Source organism: Macaca thibetana, chromosome 15 (genome assembly GCF_024542745.1).
Source record: "Macaca thibetana thibetana isolate TM-01 chromosome 15, ASM2454274v1, whole genome shotgun sequence".
NCBI classification, from domain to species: Eukaryota; Metazoa; Chordata; class Mammalia; order Primates; family Cercopithecidae; genus Macaca; species Macaca thibetana.
The window spans coordinates 85,538,204-85,560,628 of record NC_065592.1 but is presented as its reverse complement, the minus strand read 5'-3'; the positions used below and the strand labels follow the sequence as shown (position 1 = coordinate 85,560,628).

Sequence of the window (22,425 nt, the reverse complement as noted above, 5' to 3'; positions counted from 1 at the left end):
CAAAAGAGGTAGCACATCTGTCAACCCATTTGCCAGTATGCTGTGCACCAAGTAATCGTGACTATAACACATGATACGCAGGACAGGTGTGTGTAGCAGAAAGTTAAGGTCAATGATCAAGACAAGCTACAAGCAGGTGAAGGAGGGTTAACTCTGATTGCATCTCAGGGTGATCAGAATATCCCATGGCCAACCCAAGGCTTTTTTTTTTTTTTTTTTTTTTTTGAGACGGAATCTTCTCTGTTGCCCAGAGTGGAGTTCAGTGACTCGATCTCAGCTCACTGGAAGCGCCGCCTCCCGCAACCCAAGTCTTTTGAGGATGAATAAGTTGTTACCACCTTTATCCAGCTCTACCTGGTAAGAAGATGCTTACGGGAAAGTAACTCTTCCTATTGTCTTTTTAAAAAAGAGCTCGTACCATAGCTGATGCTCTCCTTGAAATAAACAGCGTAACTAAATTGATATCTATAATCAATTCTTAGAGAATGAGAAATTGCAAGGTCTTATATTTTCATTAAACATAAATATCAAAAATTAAAGAAAGACCAACACAAATATATCCAATTGTTTTTGATGACAGTGCAAAAGCAGATTAACAAAGGATACCCTTTTCAACCAACAACAAATGGTACAGGTGCAATTGGACATTTATAACGACGCCAACCAAAAAAGAACCAGACCTAAGTCTCTCCCTTTATACAAAAATCAACTCAAAATGGATCACAAATTTACATGTAAAATGTAAAACCATAAAATTTTTAGCAAAAACATGAATTATTAAAGCCAAGGGTTAAAGAACTTGTAGACATGACATCAAAAGTACAACTATAAACGGAAAAGAAATAATAAATTGGATCTCATTAAAATTGAAAATTTTTACACTGTAAAAGAACCTGCTAAGAGGATGAAAAGAAAAGCTATAGACTACCACAGAATATTTGCAAACCATATATCTGATGGACTAATATCCAGAATGTGTAAAGAATTTTCAAAATTCGACAATAAATTTTAAAAAAAGCGCTGGGCACAGTGGCTCATGCTTGTAATCCCAGCACTTTGGGAGGCCAGGGCGGGTGGATCTCCTGAGGTCAGGAGTTAAAGCCAGCCTGACCAACATGGCAAAACTCCATCTCTACTAAAAATACGAAAAACTGGGTGCGGTGGTGGATGCCTGTAATCCCAGCTACTCGGGAGGCTGAGGCAGGAGAATCACTTGAACCTGGGAGATGGAGGTTGCAGTGAGCGGAGATCACACCAGTGCACTCCAGCCTGGGCAACAAAGCGAGGCTCTGTCTCAAATAAATCAATAAATAGCAATGCTAAAAATACAAAATAGTGACAACTTCAAATGCTGACAAGGATATGGAGAAACTGAACCAATGTTAGATTTATGGTGGTAAAGTGGAATAGTATTACCACTCAGGAAAACAATTTGGCAGTTTCTTAGAAAAAATAAATGTAAACTTACCATGAAACAAACATGAGAACTTTTTACAAATATTGCCATTTCATCTTTATACTAGTTAATGAAATATAGAATATACCAAATTGTTATAATGCTAGTGCAATAAATTTATTATACAGGGACACCATCTCAATAGTCTGTACACAAATGATAAAATGTAGTGTCCCTAGTCAAAATCTATAACTATTTTATTCAATTCAGAATGTGAACTCTATTTCATTAAATAATTATAACCTAGGATTCAGGCTCCTATCACTTGATGTCAAATTAAACCACTGAATTACACATAAAAAAATCAAAATACAAGAGTCAATGACACACCAATTGTCTTGTAATGTCATTTTATTTTCAGCTACATAGACATCTTTTTCATGTATTGTTACTAGAACAACTTGTATAGGGTTTTATGGTTTGGGGTAAACATTTTTAAAAAAGGAACTTGTCTCTATTATACAGAGTTACAATATAAAAATGATTTATAGACTATATTTTTCAGCATATAGGTAGCTACACTGTAATCCTGTTGAAGAAACTTTCCTATTTAAGCTTATAGGATGAAAATATATAATTAAAGTCTTCTGATCATAGCTTGAGACCATCAAGGGAATGTTTAGTTTCCTCCACAAAGAGCCACCAGGATTTTTTCATAATCTCCCTTGGTTTCATCCTGTTGATTCAAAAGTAAAGTATGTTACTCGAAACCATAATTACTCTAATTTTTTTAATTATACAAGAATTATTTTTAGACTTAGCTGTAGATGAGATTATACATTACCATTCATTTAATTAAACAATATGTACAACAGATAACTGACATTTTTTTATCATTTCATTAAAAAGCAATAGCCTTCAAGACTGAGATTACAAACTTCTCTGAATTAATTATGTTTTATATTAGTGCCATTATTTTCTATGAATGAAATATCATACAGAATTAAATAAGTATAACACAATATAATCTCATATCCTATGTGAGGAAATACCTGATTCACTCACCAGAAGAAGAGAAACGTATAGTGCCTGTAATTTTCTCACGTTTTCTGGGTAGATTTTAGTTGTCCAATATGAATAATTAATTAAATTTAAATAGTTATCTACCTTTCAATAAGTCCAAAACCCTTGACTGCTCTGTCACGTTTTTTTTAACATTCTTATGAGATAACTTGAACATAAGTTTTAAACATTTTACATGTGATAAAATTAAGATAAATATTTTGAATAAGAAGTTTCTAATCCTCTGACCAATATTAATAGCAAAATAAACCATAATGTCTATCTACTTTAGGGGGAACACTAGAATATTTTGCTTTCTGAATTTATGCATGGGAAACTAAATGTTTCCATGACTTTGGTTGAAAAATGTACCTAGTATTTCAGTAGAGAACTCACTAGTAGATTTTACCAGTGAAAGTTCAATTTACTCATGAAGTATACACCATACTATATTAAATTAATCTTACATATTAAATTTATAGATACAATAAGTCAATTCTTCTCTTTGAAGAGCTTGCAAAAAGAACTTTCATTTGTGGGGATGGCATTAGAGGAATCACAACATACCAGGATGGCTTGGCAAAGGGAGATACCATACATCTTCTGATAGAATGCTTTGATATCATTCATGTCAATTTCAGAACGTGAAACCATAATCCTGATCAATGCCTTATGGCGAGTTCCAGCACCCTGGCCAAAACAAATGATGGTGTCTCTTATATTCAGAAAATACTCTCATTAAAGAACATCAATTTTAAAGTTAATGCTTCTTACTCTTCCATATAATTTCTATAGAGAAACTAGCTATACACACACACACACACACACACACACACCCCTTACACAAATGGTAATGAAATGAAAATAAACAATCCTCTACATTAGCGGTAGGTATAGAGAGCTGTCAACTTCCTAACTCGTCTCTCACCATCCAGTCTCTACACTATTCAGTAATTACAAATAAAGGGAACTTCTAAACTGGAAATCTAATAGTCTAGTCTATCTATCTAAAATACTATCAGTGATCTTCTGTTGCTCTTAGGATAGAAACTAATCAGGGCTTACGATATCCTGCCTAATTCTTTTCAAGACTTACAATATCCTGCCTAATTCTACCATCTCTTCCACTGTGCACCTTCACTCTATACTTACTGTCTTGAAAAGGTTCTGTTAAAGCCTGTGTGTGGGTTACTTCCTCCTCTTGGATCACCCTTGCTTTATCCCCCATCTCTTCCACTCTTGCCCTCACCTGGCTCATTTCTATTCAAACTTCAGGTCTTAGTTTAGCTGACAGCAATGCTACATGAATTTCCAGAGTCTGGAGTATATGTCCCACTTTGCTCTTCCATGGCACCAGGTGTTCATCATTACCCAATGAAATATCACACTAGAGTATCACAGAAAGGGGCAGCAACTATGCTAACCACCACAGAGCAGTACCTAGTACGTCTATCATTTCATAGATGCTCCTTCATATTATTCAAACAGTTAGATCTTTCTCTCTTTCTCTTTCTCTGAAAACCTCTTTATTTTGGAGCTGCAAAGAAAAAACGAAGATAACTTCATACTCTTCATTTATGGGCTCAAACTATCAGTACAGAAATGGCACCTTGTATAATGCCATGCGTGTCAGAGAGTAAAGTAAAAGTGACATAGCTGATCTCAAATACATCTTTCTACATCCTTAATCATAGAATGACATTTCAAAAGAGTCAACTATTAATCTGTGGCATGAAAGACAGAGTAATAAAAACGACAATTCAGATTCATAAAGTGGGAGATTATAAAACTCACAACCATAGAGGAAGTAGGCCACTAAAATTATGCATTAAAAAAGAAAGTATATCACCTTTCCAGTGGCCACACAGGTTTTAAGCAAATCACAAGTGAGCTATAAATCACTTACCAGGCTCACTTTACAATCTCACCTGTAAACAAAAGGGACTGAATCTAACAGAAGTCTATTCTAAGAAGGTAGTGTATTACCTCTTCCATTGAATAGAACAATGATTCTCTCTAATGGGAAGATATTAAATGTGTGATTTTCAAACAATATGAGGTTTTCTGTTCTTTCTACAAATAATTCTTCCTCTAAGCAGGGCATATAAGTAGAATGGTACGTACTTTCATGGCCTGATGAAGTTTCTCTGCAAAGAAAGCTGGTTTGCTTGTGGCACACTTCACTGTAAGAGGAGAAAATTTTAGTTGATGTATTTACCATGAAAAAAAATGAAATATGCATATGAAAGAAACAGGAAATGTAGAATTTTGCCAACAGGATTCTATCCCTCATCACCATTCTTCACCTGTCATCTCCCAGTATAGGGCAGTTAACTTATGAGAAGATATTTGTGACACTCTAGATGGTGGTTTTGAATATTCTCTCCCCTGATGACCAATTTTTTATTACCTTAAATACATTTCAACAGCAATTTCAGTAGTTAGTGCTATTCTGCATATATTCTCCTTGGAAATGGAGAAACTACTAAGTGTTCGAGGCTGTATAAGTACTTTATGTTACTATAAGAACATTTTAAAAGAACATTCTGTGAACAACAGACACTGCAGACTATGAGAGAGGGCAGGGAGAGAGGATGCATGGGTCAAAAAACTACTTATTGGGTACTATGCTCACTACCTGAGTGCAGTACACGCATGGAACAAACCTGCACATGCACCTCTGCATCTAAAATAAGAGTTGCACAAACAAATAAGTAAAAATAAATGAATGAATAAATAAAACACTCTGGGATAGGATGGGCTTAAATATAAAGCAGAACCCAAATAATATTAGCACATGTCAATTCATAGTGTTCTTCATCTTGTTGGGATCTATGGACCAACAACATTGGCATCAATGGGGAGCTTGTCAGAAAAGCAGAATCTAAGCTCCGCCCCAGACCTGGGGAATCAGAATCTGCATTTTAACAAGCTTTCCAGGGGATTCAAGTGCGTAGTCACGTGTGAGAAACACTGTTTGAGAACATAGGTTCCCCAACCCTAATGGCTTTCTGAATAACCTGGGAAATCTTTAAAAAGTACTGATTTTTAGAAGCCAACTCAGACCCACTGAACCAGACTTTCCTGGGCTTGCCCAAGATTGTACAATTAACAAGCAGTAGACCAGGACTTGAAGTTACATTTATCTGTTTCCAGATCCCGTGCTCTCAATGACCATTCTGAATTGCCTCTGTGGTGTGTGCCCAGCCTGGTACATTGCTTGATATAAGTAGGTGCTCAGTAAGTATAGTCTATCTCTCCATATTTTCGAAAAGGGGAATAATATCTGTTGTTATTAAGGTTATAGTACTTTGCCAATCTTTTATGTTGCTTCAGTTGAAACAGATGCACTACTTCTGGTTGTTTTTTTCTTTTATTGGTTTTGTTGCTGTTGTTGTTGTTAAGTATAGGATAGCATTGAAAATACAATTTCTAGTTAGAAAACTCTTTCAGTTGCAGGACTACATACCGATAGCTGTGAGGCATTTCTCAATGTCACCTTTCAACTCCAGGTCCAGAACTTTGTTCATGTCATGCTTACTGTACTTGGTGTATTTCTGAAACACTGAATATTAAATTTAAACTAAGATACATACAAAACATCCTTTTCTTTAGAAAACTTTAGCAAAGTCAAGGCCACTGACTCAAAGAATTTTTTAGAATAACAACTTTGGCTATACCTTTTAAAGCAATATACACAATTAATCATAACATGAATACTTAATCCTCTCCTAGGAATGTAACTCACATGGCCATTTTGGTATTCCTGTATATTTTGGGGAAGTGTTTGCAAGCGTTGACAGTTATTAGAAATGGCATGTGATTGACAACCATAACACTTCCTACAGCAGTTCTAAGAACCACAGCAAATGGATCTTCCCTTATATAAAGACCTGTGCACTAAGTTTCTCTTACATTTAACAGTAGAAATCAGTGTACCATTATAAGATGATGAACTTTGGTAATCATCATGACTTTTCCATTGCCTTGGCTTCCAAGAGGCTAAGAGCTAAATCTTGCACTCAAAGGCCAGGCCTTTTTCTGAGTTTTGTCTTGTTGTTTTTCCAAAGCACCTACATATTTCTTTCTTCATTTAGCTCTAAGGATTTGTTTTGTTTTGTTTTGTTTTTCTTCATACTAATTTCATTTGTTCTGTTATGCATGTCTTTTCCCACATATATTCCAAATCTTTCAGGGGAGTAAAAGCAGTGAAAATAACAAAATGATGTTCCACATGCCCAAGTCACAAAATGTATTAAATATTATAAAGTAGTGGCTTTACAAAATTGGACAAGTGGATAAATAACGAGTCAGGAAAGCTATATCTGTTTGATACAGGAGAGCTATTGATAAAGGGTTCTGTTTTTACTTTCTCTTATTTGTTCTCAAAGAAGAAAATTGCATCTTCCATAAACAGATTCCAGAAAAAAAAAAATTTATTGTTACCTCTGCGAAGATGTGGATAGCTTCGGGTGGTAAGGATGGTATTGAACACGTTTACATCTGTCCCCTTTCTCCTTTCTCCCGCTTCATACAAGGCCTGTCAAGAAACACAAAAGTAAACACTTCACTATCTGCTGAAATAATATCTGCACAATAATGTTAGACCTTGTCAAAGATTATCTAGGCAGTCGCTTTGTGCTCAATACAATCAGAGTAGTCAACAATAAGATTGCAAGTTCTTTAAAGATAGGGACCTTATTTTGTTTGTCAAATATCTCCCACAGTTTCTCTCAAGGTGCCTTGTAAACACTAGAGACTGAATATATGTTTGCAGAATAAATGTTTGCTGAACTAAATTGCTTCAAGATTATGCTCTATAGCAAGACAACTCCACGGGGATCTCTAAAAAGATTTTTTACTCTGTTGTTCAAAGTAATTATCAGCAAATGTTACTTATAAATCAATAATTCAACCATAACCTGGACCTTGCATTTTGATGTTAGAATTTCTGGATTCAAATTCTGACTCTGCAATTTCAAAGCCATATAATCTTAGACAAATATTTCAACCTTACTAAATTACAGATTTTTTTTCTATTATATATGAAAAACATGATCCCTGCCCTATTTGTCACAAGCAGTCTCTATTAACTTTGAAATGTTAACTACCATCATTCTCTTGGGTCATACTAATCCATGTAGCCTCCATAAATATATATTAAGAACCCTGATAGTCTTAAAATGGAAAGCAAACTCAGAAATGTCAAAAGCAAATAAGAATTTTTTATTATGGGCAATTATTCAAATGCTAACTCTTGTTCTTTAATATGCTTGAACAATTTCTATTGAAATGATAAAACCTCCAATGTATGTAAAAAGTTATTTTGCACTTTTCAAGCAAATTGATCTGATATGTATGCATTTATTGAACAAAAAGTTCATGAGTGCCAATTATGTACATGATAATGTACTGGTATAGCAGAAGTGGATGGAGGTACACAAAGAAATCTCTATCCTTAGTGAAGCATTGTAATGAATTCTCTAGAGAATACTGTTCCATGAGAAGGCATAATGCAAACATTAGTTGTCTGTTTTAAATGGAAATTCCAGACTTTAAAATGGTATGATTTTTCTTACATTGCCAGTGGTTTTGCATATAAATAACCAGCAATGTCACTGAAACTATATAAAACAATATGTTAGAAAGTATATATTATTATAATTTATCCTATACTCTTATCATTGCAGTAATATTTTAACAATATAAATCAACATCTATAAACCATTCCAAAGTTCTCTGTTAAAAATAATGTTAAGTATGCTTACTCTTTCCATTCACATAATAAAAAAATTACACTTCCCTTTCTTATACCTAGTTCAATGAAAGGTCAGAGTTTTTTTTAACAAACAGTTCTTGTGAATGACAAATCAAATTTGTATTGTCCTTCTTTAGTTCTCTCTGGTTTTATGAATAATGAGAGATATTGAAAACTTACAAAGACTACATTTTTTCTCTTTTGGGCTACAGAAAGTCATGCCTCATTCAGGAAATGTACGTTAAGAAGCCATTGGTCTCTCAGGAGATCTTAGATTTGCTTTCACAGGGCATCATGTGGTAGCCCCACCTAAGGTAGGAAGAAGGACTGCAGCAGTATTTTGTAAGCACTTCCTTACCCTGGCATCTGAATCAGCCAAGTCTTCATTCACACCAAAGTCCTCAGATCGGTCACCCTGAAAGAAATCCCATTCTATTGTAAGTTCTTCTCTAGCATGTAATTGCATGATTTACTTAATTCTCTTAACCTCAGATAAATAATATTTTTTGAGAAAAAGATATTCTGTTACTCATTTCTAAATGGAGTTCAGATCCAAGATTTTACTTGCGATGATTTTAGATGTTCTTCCCCTCCAAACCTCATGTTGAAATTTGATCCCCAGTGTTAAAGGTGGGGCCTAGAGGGAGGTAGTTGGGTCCTGGGGCTGATCTCTCACGAAGAGATTAATGCCATCTCTGGGAATAAGTTCTTGCTCATGAGAACCACAAGAGCTGGTTGTTAAACAGGCTGGTACCTCCCCATTCTCTCTCTTGCTTCCTTTCTTGCCATGTGGTCTCTGCACATACCAGCTCCCTTTCCTCTTCTGTGAGGAGTGGAAGCAGCCTGAGGCTCTCACCAGACACAGATGCCCAATCTTGAACTTGTTAGCCATCAGAATCCTGAGCCAAATAAACCTTTTTATCTTTAAAAATTACCTAGCCTCAGATATTCCTTTATAGGAACACAAAATGGACTAAGAAATTAGTCTTTATAAAACAAGAGGCATTTCCTAAAGTATCTGAGTTGTACCTTAGCAAGAGAAAGCAAAGCGTTCCGAAAATCTCCAGATGTGTCTGAGGTTATGTCTTTGGCCAGATCTCTCTTCAGTTCTGAGAAAAGAGAAAAATAGATTTTATAGTAAACCAGTGATGAATAATAAGAAGAATGTCTGACATCTCTAAGTTGGTTGAAAATTCACAGTGCCATAGTGTTCAATGACTTATGGAACACGTTTCAAAATATTATCATTTTTAAATAAGAAGAGAAAAATTAAAGCAGATAAATTTTTGGATCATTGAATTTATTTCATATGAAGCAATGGGAGCAATTTAGATAATACTGTGATTGAAAATTCATAGTCATAAAGCTTTTGTTAAGAATAAATTGTATAGGTATACATTAGTAATTAATTCTGAAATATAACATGGCAGAATTTAAGCAATAGAATGAATAAAATAATTGTTTAAAAGAACAAAATGAGGTACTTGCTTGAATACAAATTATTTAGTTTAAAAACTATAAATGTCTTATAAGTAACGCAGTTTGATGATTTATGTGTGTGTAAACACTTCTGCTTAACTATGTAAAATTATATTGTAATAGGAAAAATAAATTGAATTTGTAATTGACTAGTGCTATGGTTTTGATATTGTTTGTTTGGCCCTGCCAAGGCTCATGTTGCACTTTATTCTCCATTGTTGAAGGTGGGGCCTGTTGGGAGATGTTTGGATAATGGGGGCAGATCCCTCATGAATGGCTCGGTGTGAGTGATTTCTCATTTATAGTTTCTTTAAGAACTGGCTGTTTAAAAGAGCCTGGCACCTCCTTTTCTCTCTCTCCCTCTCTGCACATAATCTGCTTCTGTCTGCTTTCTCCCATGAGTAGAAGTAGTATGAGGCCCTCATCAGAAGCAGACGCTGTCCCATACTTTTTTACAGTATTTCCTTTCTTTATACATTACTTGGTCTCAGATATTCCTTTATAGCAACAAACAGACTAAAACAACTTGAAACTGAGCAATTTAATAAGCTATCACTGGCCTGTATCATGGCATAATAAAAAAAAACCACTTATTTTTATAAACTCTGTTTTATTAAACAGAAAATTATTATATTATTATCACTGATACATGGATCTAACATAAACATTGGTAATTAAATAAGAATTGCAGAAAATGAGGTTTAAAAGCTTCTTTATTTTTATTATTTTATTAAATTCCTCTGAAAACGACATGCAAAAGCTATTGTATTCTCCATGCTTGGTATGAGAAGCAAGCAGAAAGATCTTCCATGTGCCACATATTGGGTTGGGAAAGCAAAAAAGCCAGCAGCTCAGGGAAATAAGAGAAGGAAAATGGTAACAGATTTGCAATTACCCTCTTTTTAGTGTTGAGCACATCATTTAAATGAGATGCTTCACTGAAGAGACAAAATAAGCTAAGACTAGTCTTTTATTCTGTGAATTTAACTGGAGATAAAGAGTGAGTTGCTTATGTTCATAACGATAAAGTTAAGGTTTCCAACAGAGAATTATAAGCACCTAATTCTTTACTTTTTCAAGGACAAATGAAGAGCATTTTGTTAGAAGATTTTTTTTGTTATTATGTATTCTTTTCAAAATAAATGACATTGGGACATTTTTATAAAACACATTCCAGGCCGGGCGCGGTGGCTCAAGCCTGTAATCCCAGCACTTTGGGAGGCCGAGACGGGCGGATCACGAGGTCAGGAGATCGAGACCATCCTGGCTAACACGGTGAAACCCCGTCTCTACTAAAAAATACAAAAAACTAGCCGGGCGAGGTGGTGGGCGCCTGTAGTCCCAGCTACTCGGGAGGCTGAGGCAGGAGAATGGTCTAAACCCGGGAGGCGGAGCTTGCAGTGAGCTGAGATCCGGCCACTGCACCCCAGTCTGGGCGACAGAGCAAGACTCTGTCTCAAAAAAAAAAAAAAAAAAAAAAAAAAAAAAAAAAAACACATTCCAGAATAATAGAAAAATGTTTTTCAGAAATTTTTAAAAATTCGGTGCTCTCAACTGAGGTTTCCATTATAATTGTATGTGGCCATTTATCCTGGAGGAAAATTTTATATTAAAACGCAAGCTTGTTGGGGATTGGGACACCATCTCCGTTGTCAACAACCTAGCAACACAAGCGTTGCCTGGTAACAGCATTTAATAGACATGTGCCAAACAATAAAGAAACATTTTGATATGTAGAGATTCCAAAGCTGCCATAATTAACATACACATTCAATTTTAAGAAAGTATATCAGATTTCCTTTTCAACTAAGGCACTTGGACTGTTGGACATTACAACTTACCCTCTCTGTAGACCCTGTTAATGTCTCTGATTTCTTTGTTAGTTCTTGATGCCAAAATCTCAATCAGAGTGTCTTCATCAGTTCCAAGGCCCTAAATTTGAAGAGAAGAAAAGGAGAAATGTAGAAAAAAATCTTCATTCAAGAGGATCAACTAGTTTTTGGTGTTCCAAAATTTGTTTGACTCTGTCATTTAGTAAATTTCACCCACACTATTTAATAATTACAATAAGCTCTATTACATTGCCCTAAAACAAAACAAGTTTATCATCAATATTTTGGGTAAAAATAAAAATGCAAATATATGACTCATACAGGGACATGACGTGAAAGGTGTTAGTGCCAACATTTACGTTTTCATGTATATATTAATTCATTGAGTTATTAATTTATTTATCCTTCAACCTCCCACTGATTGATGGCCACTGTACTAGATTTTGAAAAGTACATAAGCATAAGTGACTTGCCCAATACATCCTCTTGAGGAAAGGAGTTTGCTTAAATTGGGTGATTTACCTTCATGGCAGCCCGAAGTTCATCAGCATCAAATTGCGCTGGAGTTTTTAGCAGAGCTAAAACAACCTCCTCAAGGTGACCCATAAGGGCTTTCTTCAGTGTTTCATCCAGGGGCTACCAAAAAAAAAAAAAAAGATTAGAATCAGGGCTTCAAATAAGTAACGTGCTAGGTTAAAAAATGTGGTATTACCTGACTTTAAGTCATCATACAACTCATCCCTAAACCCAACCATCTTTTAGAGCTTCTTTCCTTCACATACAACGTGTACCAAATATTTTGAAACATTATCTTATTCTTTTAGATCTAGAGGGATTAGAATAAAATTTACTGAATTCATCGATAACTTCTTAAAGGATAGGTTAGTAGTCTTTTATACAGGGGAGAAATCACAAAGCGGACTGTGTGCTAACAGAAAACAGAAGTAAAATTACTTTTAAAATAATATATTCATGTTTCCAATCTTTGAGGTTTGTACTTCTCAAATAAGCAGTATAATCAGATATTGAAATTATATAGTTTTCTAATTTTGTTGCTTTAAAAAACTCATATTTGGTATAAAAGACATAAGGTTTATTTTTAAAGTAGAATTATATATAAACTTTAGGCATTAAACAGCTCAGTTTAAATATTAGTACATTTCAATCAGACCATATTCTTTATTGACAGCAGCAATCTTGGTGTTTATGTTCAAATTAAAAATTTGACCCCAAAGCACCACATCTGCAAAGAATATACACCAAGATGACTAATGTATAAAATAGGAAATTTGATAAAATGGATTCAATTGCAACAAAGTGGATAAACACTGCAATCCCAATCATAGATATAATGAGAAAACAGTGGTTAGAAACTTAAAGAACTAGGTAACTGTGCTTCCGAATCCATGGTTAAGTATAAATATGCTGAAATTGAATATCTAACTTTACCACTCTAACTCACCTTTCCTGTTTCCTGGAGATATGCTGCTTTGATCTGTTGACGCTGTGCATTGTTTCGCTTAGTTAGAATGTCAATGATGGTTGCTTCATCCACACCTGGAAATAAAGGGCCGACAGCCTTTAACATCAATTTTCTTCATCATCAGTTGACATAAAAGAATTCATTATCGAGATATTCCAAATGAACTTCTTAACAAATTAAGAGGTATAAATTATTTATCAGCATAGAAAATCAATGTTATACTATATATCAGGGAAGCAATTGGGAGAATGACATTTCATTCATTTGAGTGAGAAAGGAAGAGACAATTAACTTTTCCTGGCCCTCAGTGTTGCAGTGTTTGATCCTAGTTCCAACTCTATGTGTGAACAGAGGTTTTAATTTCAGCATGGAGTTTCTGCTAGAAATGAGCTAGTAATATCTGCTGTAACAGTAGACATTCCACGGATTTGAACACAATTTCCTCAGTGTTAAGTAAATAATTATATCTTCATTTGGCAAAGAAATTTTTTATCTTCAAAATGAAACAGATTCTTCCCATTGCACATGTCTGTTTTTTGACAGTCATTCCAATAGCCATTCTGAAACGTCCAGGAGGGAACTGTTTTCAGGAAACACATTACCTTTAACCATTATGGCCTTGTGCAAGGCAGCGACATCCGAGGATGGATTGAAGGTAGGATAGGGGCTCACTGCTGATCCAGGACCACCTTTGGATGATTTCACAGTTTGCTAAGAATGAGAGAGAAATAAATTAATGGCCATTTACTTGTATTCGTTTTTATTTCAATATTGCAATCATCATTTTATTATCACTCTACTTACAACATATTCCTGCTCTTCATTTTCAATAAACCAGGCCTGCTTGAGGAATTCTGATACCATTGCCATTTTTGAAAAAGTGTCTGGAAAGAAAACAGGTAGATGCTTTTACAAAACAAATGCACCATACACAACCTCTCCTTCCTCACCTCTTACATACATAAGAGGCAGCATTAGAGAGTAGCCTTGCTCTTACTTTCCAGGATTAACTACATTTAGGAGCATAACAAAATGTAAGACGTAACTTTATTTTTTTTTAAAGGAAGCTTTTATCCTTAAAATGAAGCCATACCCTCCTCTCTGAAACTGAACTCTTTCTTGGCATATTCAATTCTAAACTTCAGGGATCAGACAACTACTACAAGTAAGCACACAGGCTGAAGAGAGGACTTTGTGGTTCCCTACATTGTTCTAAATTTATAGACCATCCACCATATGCCAAGCACTGAGAGTACAAAAACATTGAAAAATCATCTTATGTACCCTCAGGACTTAAAACTAGTGTGTGTTCTCCACAGGAAAACATAAAGGCTAAAGAAACTTCTTAGAGTAGGCCCTGGCTGACCCAAGCCTCTCTTGAAATGAGTCAAAATTAACCTGGCAGAAAAGTTAAAGAGCACAAACAAGAAGCTTGTCATATTTGGGAAGCTGAAGAAAGTTTGCTGGAGCGAGAAATGTTGGCAGAAACTGAAACAAGAAGTTTAAATGTGTCCACAAAAAGGGTTTCTTTTTGTGTGTTTTTTTAAAGCAGCATGGTTTCATTTATGTTTCAGAAAGACCATTCATCCTGTGTCATGGAGAATGGCTAAGAGATAGACAAGATGGAGGATTAGAACACTATTTAGTAGACCATTAGACCATCTATGTAGAATTAATGAGAACCTGTCCAAAAGTAATGGCTAGATGAAAAGCTTAATTATTGCTTTTGTTTTTGTTTTTGTTTTTGAGATAGAGTCTTGCTCCGTCGCCCAGGCTGGAGTACAGTGATAGGATTGCAACCTCCATCTCCTGGGGTCAAGTGATTCTCTTGCCTCAGCCTCCTGAGTAGCTGGGATTACAGGCACTGGCCACCACACCCAGCTAATTTTTGTATTTTTAGTAGAGACAGGTTTTCACTATGTTGGCCAGGCTGGTCTTGAACTCCTGACCTCAGGTGATCCGCCCACCTTGGCCTCCCAAAGTACTGGATTTACAGGTGTGAGCCACCGCTCCCAGACAATGATTACATTTATAAGGTAAAATAATCTGTGACAACCTGTACAAGTGAATTCAGATTTAAAATTTTATCTGTAAAAAGATATCCAGGTGATATTTCTCCCTGAATAATTTAGTTTCCTTTTCTATTTCTTGGTATAAAATTATTCAGCATTGAAATAATTGCTGTCTTCACATTTCATCCTATTTGAGCTGTCTAAATAGTAGTCCTATGTATTTTTCCACCCAAGACAAAAAACCCAGAAAAGGATTACTTTATACAGGATTTTTGGTTCTAAAGGGAAGCCTAGAGGTGAAATTTGTAACATGCATGTTCTTTTGGCAAACTCTATCTTAAAGGAAATTTCTTGAACTGCTATCATGACTTGGCAATATTTTTATTTAATGAGACATATATTTTTAAGATCTTAGATATATTAAAAATTAATGTATTCTCTGTTTTGGCCACACACACATAAAAAGCCATCACGATCCTTTTAGTCTGGGGACGTTTTTCAGAGGCCTTGCTCAAGGTCTACACTGATCTGTCTATCCACACCATTCTGTTTCACCCCTCTAGAGACTACTCTCATGAATGCTTGCGAGAGAGCTTGAGAGGATAATCTTGGCAGTTTTAAATTCTTGATATGAAGATAAATGACTCATGAGGCATAAAACCCATAAACTAATTCCACAACAGCATGTTCAGACAAACCCTTTCAATTTACACCTGCTAAAAAATAACCGGAGTTCCAAGTAATAACACTGAATGCATGAAGAAAATAATATCCAAAGTAGAAACCATCTCCACTTAATTCTCATGGGATTGCTCTTATTACTATTCTGTCATCTGTGAGAAGAACCAATACCTTTTCCACTCATTTAAAGTTGCCTCTTTCCTAAATTTAATCGATAAATTTAAAATTGTTTCCTGAGGTGAAGTAACAATGTGCAATTTTGCACAAGGTTTTAGTTCCCATTACAATCTAGTCTGATGCAATTGCGGTTGCCACATGGAGTTTCATATTCCAACTTCTTAATTGGCACACCCAATACTTTAAAAGCAATTCTAGCAGCTTCAGGCACTCTAAATTTCCATTTTCATCATCTCATCCAAGCCTTCGATAAAGAAGAATCATCAAAATAAGTGTTGTAATTCATCATTTGGCAAAGTACTACTCCATCACTTATAAAAACATGTTCATTAATTCCATTCTTTTCAAATAGCAAATAAAAACTTCAAAAGAAAGCAAAACAAAGACTAAAGATATAGTCCAGTCTAAAATTAAAGGTGTCTCTGATAACTTCAAAATAAACTTTACAAAAACTTTACCATAGTAGTTTTTTTTTTTTTACTTTTAAAAAATACTTGAATAATGTCCATTTAAAAAAAAAAAAAAAAAAAAAAAAGCTAGACAGAGCCTAGGAAAAGGTATACTAATTACACAATACAAGATAACAAAAATAAGTGGTTTAAGTCACTTATTTGACAGAGAGAGCATCCCTAGAGGAGATAGCTTTGTGATTTATATCTTTTAAGTTCCTACATTCCAGCCTGAAGTATTTGGATAGACTAAAAGCATAATCTAGGAAAGAAAAGCAGCCAATAGAGAATTTTCTTCAAGAAATCAATTAGAGAAAAACGGAATCTCAATTCAGCCAAATTCACCACTAGCTCTTAGCAAAGATTAAAGACAGGAGCATCAAGGCAGGATATAGAAATTGCTCTAAAGGAAACAGATTTTATCACATACAGCTGGTTAAGGGCCCAAAGCCAACTGCACATATTAACTGAGCTTCCTAATAATTATAATACATCTAACAAATACCAAATACATTTTATATATATATTGGCCAAATTCTATCCATAAGCCATTCTGACTCTCAGTACCTATACTCTGCATGAAAATCTACCTGTGCCAATGAGTTCACAAAAGGTTTTCTTTTTTGTCTTTTTGTTTGCAGTGTATAAAGCTTGCAATAGATCTTAAAGAGCCTGTTCTATCAACTTACAGATTTTAACTAACTCAATACAGATTTCAACTAACCAACAATAAGCTCTAAAACTAAGTTTATTTAAGTACTTAGCATGAGCTCAATGAAAGTGAAATTAGCCATTTATACATAGGCTAATCTATAAGGAAATTAACAATATTTCACATTTCTTCTAATTAATGGTCTTTTTGTGAATATGCATTGCCTACCAATGTCAACTTATCTATTATTTGAATGTATAACTTTCTAAAGAGTAGCATTTTTTGCATATTTATGTGTCCTAAAAGAGAACCCCCTTCATTTTTCCATCTCTCAGCCTCCTGAAAGGCTACCTCTAGTATTTGTGACAGAGGAAGCTGAGGTTTGTGGTTGATTATATCTTCCTGGTTACAATCTAGAACTATCAGAGTTTTGCAATGATAGTAACAGCAACAACTAACCCTTGCTTGGAATAACAGCCTTTCATCATTATCCTCAGTTTCTATCTGGGAAAACTGAGTATTATTTTCAGGCAGTCTTCCTGCTAGTACTGGTAAGAATGGTGACATAAATCCATCCCTTTTGATTCCAAAGTGTTGTATATTTTGGCTGGGCATGGTCGCTCACACCTGTAATCCCAGCAATTTAGGAGGCCAAGGTGGGCAGATTACTTGGCGAAACTCCGTCTCTACTGAAAGTACAAAAATTATCCAGGCATGGTGGTGAGTGCCTGTAGTCCCATCTACTCAGAAGGTTAAGGCAGGAGAATCACTTGAACCTAGGAAGAGGTGGAGTCTTCAGTGAGCCGAGATCATGCCAGTGTACTCCATCCTGGGCTACATAGCAAGACTCGAAAAAGAAAGAAAGAAAGAAAGAAAGAAAGAAAGAGAGAGAGAGAGAGAGAGAGAGAGAGAGAGAGAGAGAGAGAGAGAGAGAGAGAGAGAGAGAGAGAGAGAGAAAGAAAGAAAGAAAGAGAAAGAAAGAAAGAAAGAAAGAAAGAAAGAAAGAAAGAAAGAAAGAAAGAAAGAAAGAAAGAAAGAAAGAAAGAAAGAAAGAAAGAAAGAAAAAGGGAAGGGAAGGGAAGGGAAGGAAGGAAGGAAGGAAGGAAGGAAGGAAGGAAGGAAGGAAGGAAGGAAGGAAGGAAGGAAGGAAGGAAGGAAGGAAGGAAGGAAGGAGGGAAGGAAGGGAGGGAAAGAAAGGCGGGAGGGAGGGAGGGAAGGAATGAAGGAAGGAAGGAAGGAAGGAGAGAGGAGGGGAGGAGGGAAGGAGGGAAGGAAGGAAGGAGGGAAGGATGTTATTCTTTTAAATTAGTGACCAAAAAGAAAACGACATGATCAGTGTTCTTTTTAATAACTCACACCTGAGAATCAAATTCATTACCAGTCAACTTGTGCAGACCATGGCAAGTTTCACCCAGCCTTAGGGAGTTTATTTTTAAATGCATGCCTTGTGCATAGTTTTTCCTCGAATATATATTTCACAAGTCCTTCCCACACCTTTCCTGATGAGAGAAGGCAATTAAGACTACACAATGGCATGATTTACAAAAAGCAATTTATGAAAGGTAGCCTCACTAATGTTTTGCTTCCGGGCTTTTCGATAGGGTGTTCTTCTTGCCTGGAATACTTGTTCCTTCTCCACATTCAGTTCTCTTTGCCTAACTAACAGCTACTCCTAAGTGAGGCGTCAGCATTGACCTCATCATGTTCTTCAGAAACCCTTCATTCGTTCCTCAGTCCTGGATTAGGTGACCTTCCATGCTCTCCCGTAGCATCCTGACTTCACCCCTACACCAGCCCCACCATTCTGTATTATCACTTTCCATTGGTTTATTTATATTCCCCAGGAGCAGGCCATGAGGCCCGTGCTAACATAATAATATTCATTATGTATGTACTTCCAATACCTAGCAAAATGCCTGGAATTCTGGATGTTAATAAGTATTATTGAATGAGTATCATGTATCATTGCTAATATTTTTAAAAACATACCTACACTAATTTAACAAACATTTTCTCCCCACAACTATAGGATATAAAATACAAATTGAAGTGTACTAGTTCTTGATTATCTGGCGATCTGACCTCAAGAAAAACATTTAGCTTCTCCAGAGGGTCTTCATTTATAAAATAAAAATGTTGAAGTAATTAGTATCTAAGATCCATTTACAGCTCTGAAGTGCCAATCTTAAATTTTACTTCAAGTGGATGAAGATGAAGAAAACTAGCATAATGAAGGAAGGTATTGTGTAAATTGGATCTGTTCTGAGCTTCCTGATGAAATTCTCTCCAACTTTAAAGGAAAAGGAAATAGTTGACTTCAAAAAACTGTTTATAGTTTATCATTGAAAATATTCCACTGGTTTAGCTCTTATTTTAAATGTCATAAATTAATAGGCCTAGAGAGAGCTAATGTCATCTTCAGAAATCAACCTTTGCAGACATTTTGGTTGAAAAAGTATTTAATAAGCCTGAAACTCTGGTTGGTTCCTTAATAATATTATTCTTAAGTATTTTGTCAACATCTGTTAAATGCTGACTATGTGCCAGATGTGGTTGAGCCTGGAGCTAGGGTGGTAATGTCACTTTTGGGGAAGAGGCCATTTCAGAATTATGAAACCAACATTTTACCACATTTGAGTCATTTGCAAAGTGCACTCTCTCACAGCTACCAAAATACTCCTGTGGAAAGGGGGTAACATTGCTTTTTCAAAGTTTATACAATCTTTTAGACATAATCGAGGCAGGAAAAATCTCATCCTTGTTAATTAACTAGCAGTGAACATAAGAAATCAGAACATTTAATAAACATTTAAAATGAAAAAACAGAAAAATCTTTGAAGGAATATGTTTAAGAAAAAATACCCAGATATATGGTCATGATTTGTAATCTCACTTTTACAAATATATCCAACACCAGTAAATACTCTTCTTTAGTTTTGCTTTGCGCTTTTCTAAGGAGTTTTATGGCCATTAGCTCATGCAACACTCAAGTGGAATAGCTGTTAGAGGGCCTTACTAACATTCCCTTAGGCTAATGTATCTGACACTACCCAGTAAGTATTTCCCTTCTTAGGTTTTCCAGCCAGCATTTGAAAAGCCTGTATATGACACAGAGCCTCCAAGAAAAGGAATGTGACCACACCCTCTTTAAATGAAACAAGTAATAAGCGGACCTTCTTATTTTAAATAGCACGAGCAAACATAACATATATTTTTAATTTAAATAGCACGAGCAAACATAACATATATTTAAAAATGTTTATTACAAAGGGCATGATTATCACTTTGAGGTCTGATCTATCTTGTTTTCCTTACAAAAGAGGAAAATAAATTATGAAAGTCCTACTATTTTGAAACAGTTCCCTGCAGCTCACTCTTATCACTTTTGTTCTTGCCCCCAAAAAGCAGCCCCCATCATGATTTCTCCGTAAAACACACACAGCTCTTGGGAAGAAATATTTCAAGGGGAAGAAAAGGAAAAACACATTCTTTAAAGGCTACCAAAGGAAAAGCACATTCTTTCCTTCTTTCTCATGGTAACTTACCAAGAGTACAATGAGCCAGTATTAAGCAAACTTATCATATTTTTACTTGTATTTGTTAACTAAGAAGAACAAAAACATTGTAATTTGTGATTCCTAAAATATAAATATCCAATGTAATCCTACAGAAAGATTTATGAATGACTTATCATGTTAAATGCAACTAACCATAAATCCTGTAGAAGCAGTAACATTTAACATAGTGATGAGAAAAGTTTTCAAAACAACCAAAACTAACTAAAAGGAAAACCAAGACTTACCTGTATCTCTACCTTCTTGCAAAGAACTAAGGGGAAATTCTTCTCTGAAGATTTCACACTAGCGGTGGAGACTTGGGCTCCTGATTTTATAGGATTTGAAAGGAAGCCACACCTAGCAACCAGAGGTTAGTAATTGGCTGCCTTCTGTTTGAAGTACGTGGCTCAGCTATGTCCAAAAACAAAGTGAAACAAGTCTTGCAAAACTACTCACTAAACCAACTCGACTGGCATTACAAAGGAAAATAAATGGAAGGACTGATTTTTTTCCCCCCTCTGTATTTTGCACTTTTATTTCCAGATGGTATATTTATTTTGCACTTTTATTTTCAGAGTATACATCTGCCCCAATCCTAATACCACTGATTGGCACACTTTTGTAGTTAAATAGGTTGTAGACTAAAAAAAGTATGTTACCTTCAAAACTAAACAAACAAAATTTTACATTTGAATTCCACCTCCACTTATTATTCTGTGACTTTAGGGACATATTTAATTTTCCTGAACCTGTTTTTACTTTTGTTTTGTTGTCTTTTTTTCCCTCCCGTTTAGTGGAGAATGGGTTCTTGTTATATTGCCCAGGCAGGTCTCAAACTCCTGGGCTCAAGCTATCCTCCTGCCTCTGCCTCCCTAAGAGTTGGAATTACAGGTGTGAGCCACCATGCCTAGCTGTTTTTACTTTTGTATATAGGAGCATTATCTAAGTTGTCTATCCACTAGAATTCTTGTGACAATGGAGAAATAACATAATATTTGTAAATTTTAACATTACACAGTGCCGAATGACTTTCTATTTATATATTTTTTTGCCTTCAAAAACAAAAGACTTTTGTTCCTAGATATAGCTTGTTGTTATAAGAAATATAGAAGTAATAAAGTTCCAGATTGGCTAAAAATTTTGAACAAAGGTAATGCCAAAAATTTGATCATTATGACATTCAATGAAAGCATTGACATTAAAAGGCCTATCTACATTAATTCTTTTAAATAGAGTCAGTTACATAGAACTGTATATATAAATTGTAATATAGATCAGTTATGCATAAATTTTGATACGCATAGATCTTTGACATGGAAACTAGTTGAACAACAAAACAAGGAACTAGACCTATGAAATGAAAAGATTATTGGATCAGCAACTATTACAGAACACATTCCATAAGAAATTTCCCACCTGATGGAAGGAAAATTGGTTCTGGTAACTTCCATAGTGGCTCATTTTCATTCTTCGTGAAACCCAACAAAATATTATATGATGTTTCCATTAAAGTGCACAAGTGTAAACTCTCACAGCATTATGGCTCAATTTATGCTACATTTGGTGGTTTGTTCTTTTCCTCTTTTTCTCATAGATATCTCAGGTAAAATACATCAAGTTCAGGAAGTTAATGAAAATACTTTGTAAAGATCAACAGTATTTTATAATACAGTCTAAGTTCTCAAGGCCAATATCAATGAAGTCAACATATCCTGAAGTAGGAGGATCATCTAATCTAAATATTTCAGAAAATGTCAATATATGTTTTTACTATCATATGTGTAAGTTGAAAAATAATTAGTTATCTGCTAACAAGTTAACTGATATTGCACATTGATCTTGACAAATGTAGACTAACTTTCTAATACCATATTTATGTCATCAGGT

At 35.1% G+C, this 22,425-nt stretch overlaps 1 protein-coding gene across 1 annotated transcript in view; it reads right to left on the bottom strand.

Moving 5' to 3' along the window:
* Window positions 1–1,789: 1,789 nt before the first annotated feature.
* The window catches only part of ANXA1 (annexin A1), an 897,109-nt gene continuing 876,473 nt past the window's right edge, over window positions 1,790–22,425 (bottom strand). The window contains exons 2-14 of the mRNA XM_050760919.1: window positions 20,784–20,843; window positions 13,815–13,894; window positions 13,613–13,721; window positions 12,990–13,084; window positions 12,050–12,163; window positions 11,537–11,627; window positions 9,246–9,325; window positions 8,575–8,631; window positions 6,905–6,998; window positions 5,928–6,023; window positions 4,583–4,641; window positions 3,026–3,148; window positions 1,790–2,132 (exon numbers count right to left, since the gene is read on the bottom strand). Coding sequence (XP_050616876.1) covers window positions 2,076–2,132; window positions 3,026–3,148; window positions 4,583–4,641; window positions 5,928–6,023; window positions 6,905–6,998; window positions 8,575–8,631; window positions 9,246–9,325; window positions 11,537–11,627; window positions 12,050–12,163; window positions 12,990–13,084; window positions 13,613–13,721; window positions 13,815–13,880 — 1,041 coding nt within the window. The 5' untranslated portion in view covers window positions 13,881–13,894; window positions 20,784–20,843 and the 3' untranslated portion in view covers window positions 1,790–2,075. The remainder of the gene's footprint in view (window positions 2,133–3,025; window positions 3,149–4,582; window positions 4,642–5,927; window positions 6,024–6,904; window positions 6,999–8,574; window positions 8,632–9,245; window positions 9,326–11,536; window positions 11,628–12,049; window positions 12,164–12,989; window positions 13,085–13,612; window positions 13,722–13,814; window positions 13,895–20,783; window positions 20,844–22,425) is intronic.